Raw genomic sequence first — 4,356 nt, 5'->3', positions numbered from 1 at the left:
CTGTTCAAACTACCACAGATGTCAAACGGTCACATTTTACGGAAGTCAAAGGAAAACAAAACCACAGTTCTGCACTCTTCCACAGGGCAAGGAATTGATCATATTCTATTCTCCTTTCAGGACTTCATAAAATCCCTAGGATAGCACCTTTGTATGGGCTGAACCATTAACTGAACTAAAATTAATACAGGAAGCTGAACATTCAACATTGTGTTTCAACAAAACTTACCACTACTCAATTTTTCTTCCAAACTATGTTAGTAATACACATTTTGCAAATAGTCTAGAAAGCTTTTAAAAGAAATCTCTTTAGGTGATGTAACACGTAAACTAAGGAACAACAAAACTCTTCAGTCTTATTTCTGAAGATAAGTCAACATTGAATGCAGATCATTCCAGTACATGATGCGCCTGAGCCCCTTTCCTTTCCCTACGTGTGTCACACAGCCATTAAGACATCTTAGTTTAATTGTCTCCTTAAACTTTTCAGTCCCTCTAAGACGTCATTATAAAACAGATTTAGTCCTTTAGTTTTATCATATGGAATGACCCTATTGTCTTGGTATGATCCCAACACAGTGATGCAGTACTGAGGTTTTTTTTTTGTTTTTTTAAATCAATATCCATTAGTAAGATTAGCAAAGGTACTGTTGCTATCTATTTTTATATTTGTCCTTTAAAAAGGTAGGCCCTTCTCCACTTACTTCCATATCCCTAGAGAAATAGATATATGATGTACTGTTGTCAGAAAAAATCACACACACACATACTGGAATATTAAAAGACAGGTCTTCATTTCTTCTCTTCCTCATCCTGGTACACAGTGCCCAAAAGCTTTAGAAATGCCTTTATGAACAACAGCTTTTGCTAGTTCTTAGGAAAGCAATTTATGAGTTGGGAATTATTGTGACAGCTCTGGGTCACTGACTTCTTTTAATGAAAACATGAATAATACTAGTTATAACTCAAAGTCAAAATGGTGTAAAAGCTGTAGAGTGCTTTTGTGGGGGGCATATTAAACTGCCAGAATATTGCAGGGGCTCATCTTGGAACAACAAGTAGAATGCTGTTTCATTTAAGAGGACCGGGGTGTTCCAGGCAACAGACGGATCATTTCGCATCACAATGGTGGCTGGGTTTCCCATCACTTATTACTAACGGCAATGAGGAAAAGTCAGGCGGCTTGTGTGACTCCCATGTTAACAGCACCATAAAAAAGTTTTGTCCTCGGAATTTGGTGGAAAGGGAAGAATGTGGACTGCCTTGGTAATTAGAGAAATTTCACAACTTACTTAATGACAACCTCAAAAGTTCACCTGTGGCACACTGGCTGGGAAGAGAAACTATTGAAAAAAGCCAATGCGAAGCGTGGATTACGGCACTACCTGAAAATAACAGATCTCTTTAAGAAGTTTATCAGTAACTAAGTGTAGAGGATATTCACATACCGCTAGTTCATAGGGAAAGGTCTCTGGTTTCGTAAGTTCCTAATGCCACCCCTCAAGAAAGAGAGAACAAGTCTTCCTTCCCCCAGCTCCTGTTTTGACAACAGCCACAAGAGCCCTGGAAGGCCCCCTAGGCTAAGTGAAGTGTCTGTACTTGTGACTTGCTTTGAGAAAGTTCTAAGCGTTCACTTTTTTGACTTTTTGTCCCCGCTAAAACTCATTTGCTAGCTCATTTTTTCACTACATATTAGCTCGCTGTTCATGGGGAAGTTTCACTGAAGTAATTCCAGTCTTCAGGGAACCACTACGGATAGACCTTTCACATATTAGTCCCCATAGGTAAGTTCCACAAATGCCCCAAAACACACCTTTACATTTGCTTTCTAAAAATGTTGATTTGTTTGTAAGTGCTACTGTCCATTCACGAGACAGCACTGTGGAGCTGCGCGGGAAGGACTTCATTTGGTGGAGCTGCTGTTCTTAGCTGTGGATGTCGCCCAGCTCTCACATCAGTGTGGAGAAAACCCAGTTGCCAGACTGCAGCCCACCACAGGCGTCATGTCCCAGATCTACAAGGAAGCAACACGGAAAAGGCAGCAGTGATAACCAGGTCTAATGGCAAGAGTCAACACAGAGAAACAAACGACTGTTAAACCCGAAAAGGTGTCAAAATAACGAATTTTCTCATTCTCTTCTTTCATAACACCTCCTTAAGATTTATAGAAAGAGGAGAGGATGTGAAGAAATAGGAACACTTTTACACTGTTGGTGGGACTGTAAACTAGTTCAACCACTGTGGAAAACAGTATGGTGATTCCTCAAGTATCTAGAACTAGAAATACCATTTGACCCAGCCATCCCATTACTGGGTATATACCCAAAGGATTATAAATCATGCTGCTATAAAGACACATGCACACGTATGTTTATTGCGGCACTATTCACAATAGCAAAGACTTGGAATCAACCCAAATGTCCATCAGTGACAGACTGGATTAAGAAAATGTGGCACATATACACCATGGAATACTACGCAGCCATAAAAAAGGATGAGTTTGTGTCCTTTGTAGGGACATGGGTGCAGCTGGAAACCATCATTCTCAGCAAACTTTCGCAAGAACAGAAAACCAAACACCGCATGTTCTCACTCATAGGTGGGAACTGAACAATAAGATCACTTGAACATGGGAAGGGGAACATCACACACCGGGGCCTATTATGGGGAGGGGGGAGGGGGAAGGGAAGGCATTGGGAGTTATAACTGATGTAAATGACGAGTTGATGGGTGCTGACGAGTTGATGGGTGCAGCACACCAACATGGCACATGTATACATATGCAACAAACCTGCATGTTGTGCACATGTACCCTAGAATTTAAAGTATAAAAAAAAAAAAAAAGATTTATAGAAAGAGGCCAGGTGGCTGGGCACGGTGGCTCATGCCTGTAATCCCAGCGTTTTCGGAGACCGAGGCGGGTGTAGTGCTTGAGCCCAGGAGTTCGAGACCAGCCTGGCCAACATGGCAAAACCCTGTCTCTAGCAAAAAAAAAAATACAGAAATTAGCCTGGTGTGGTGGCACATGCCTGTGGTCCCAGCCACTCAGGAGGCTGAGGTGGGAGGATCACCTGAGCCCAGAAGGCAGAGGTTGCACTGAACTGAGATCACACCCCTACACTACAGCCTGGGTGACAGAGCGAGACCGTGTCTCAAACAAAAAGATTTTTAGAAAGATAAAACAATGTAGTCCACTAAAATGTGAGTAAAGCATATAGGTAGTGTCTTTACACATAAAAATTACATCATAATAATGTTTTAGTATAAATTCAAATTTTTGTTTAGAAAAGCCCATCAGGAATATAAAATATCTCAGTTTCACCACTGAAGAATGGTACTTAGGCCAGGCATGGTGGATCATGCCTGCAATCCCAGTACTTTGGGAGTCTGAGGTGGCAGGATCGCTCGAGCCGAGGAGTTTGAGACCAGCCTGGGCAACACAGTAGGACCCAATCTCCACAAAAAATCCCCCCAACATTAGCTAAGCCTGTGGCAGGCAGCTGTAGTTGTAGCTACTTTGGGAGGCTGAGGTGGGAGGACTGCGTGAGCCTGGAAGGTGAAGGCTGCAGTGAGTAGTGATTGTGCCACTGCACTCCAGCCTGGACAACAGAGCAAGACCCATCTCAAAAAAAAAAAGAGTGGTATTAAGTATAAAACACTTCATTTCAATTTATGTGTTAGTGACCCAGGGATTTAATTTTTAAAACGTGTGGTTATTCCTTATAATGAGGACGCATTCTGCTCAGGATGAAAAGGAACATTGGCAAGGGTAGGAATGTCTTGAGATGGGTCAGGGGTGAGGGCCCAGGTCAGCAAGGGAGAACCCTGAGGTGAGCTCCACCCATGGGGATATACAGGATGTCAGACTCACTCCACCAGACAGACACTGCAGAGGGAGGTGCCACTGGGATTGACCACCACTGAGTGCATGGAGACTCGCAGGCAAGCAATTTATCACTCAAGGTTTTAAACTGGCAATCAGTTGCTTATAAAGCTTGCCAATCAGAAAGAGTGACTGTCTCCTGGATATTCACAGCATGATAATGGGCAATCTCAACTGAGATGCTGACAGACAATTAGCCAGCTTACCTTTACAATGCGGTCGGTCCCACAGGTCACCATCAGTCCCCTGGCAACGTCCATGGACATGTGGGAAATGTTATGTTTTCCTTCATGAAAGGTCGCTAGAGAAGTCCGACTAACAAGAGAAAAGAGATCACTGAAAATGTTCTTGACTGTACCTAGAGCTAAGGGGATAAGCCTTTTTAGCAACATAAAATAAGCAAGTATGGCCAGGTGCAGTGGCTCATGCCTGTACCCTCAGCACTTTGGGAGGCCGAGGCGGGTGGATCACTT

At 42.9% G+C, this 4,356-nt stretch overlaps 1 protein-coding gene across 1 annotated transcript in view; it reads right to left on the bottom strand.

Annotated features, from left to right (window-relative positions):
• Nucleotides 1-356: 356 nt before the first annotated feature.
• Nucleotides 357-4,356, bottom strand: part of WDFY1 (WD repeat and FYVE domain containing 1) — a 74,590-nt gene continuing 70,590 nt past the window's right edge. Inside the window, exons 11-12 of the mRNA XM_011995073.1 lie at nt 4,090-4,230; nt 357-2,014 (exon numbers count right to left, since the gene is read on the bottom strand). Of these exons, the coding sequence (XP_011850463.1) occupies nt 1,955-2,014; nt 4,090-4,230 (201 nt within the window). The 3' untranslated portion in view covers nt 357-1,954. The remainder of the gene's footprint in view (nt 2,015-4,089; nt 4,231-4,356) is intronic.

The sequence above is a fragment of the Mandrillus leucophaeus genome, unplaced genomic scaffold (assembly GCF_000951045.1).
Source record: "Mandrillus leucophaeus isolate KB7577 unplaced genomic scaffold, Mleu.le_1.0 Scaffold469, whole genome shotgun sequence".
NCBI lineage: Eukaryota > Metazoa > Chordata > Mammalia > Primates > Cercopithecidae > Mandrillus > Mandrillus leucophaeus.
Note: the sequence above shows the minus strand (reverse complement) of the source record. Positions and strands in the feature narration are given on the sequence as shown.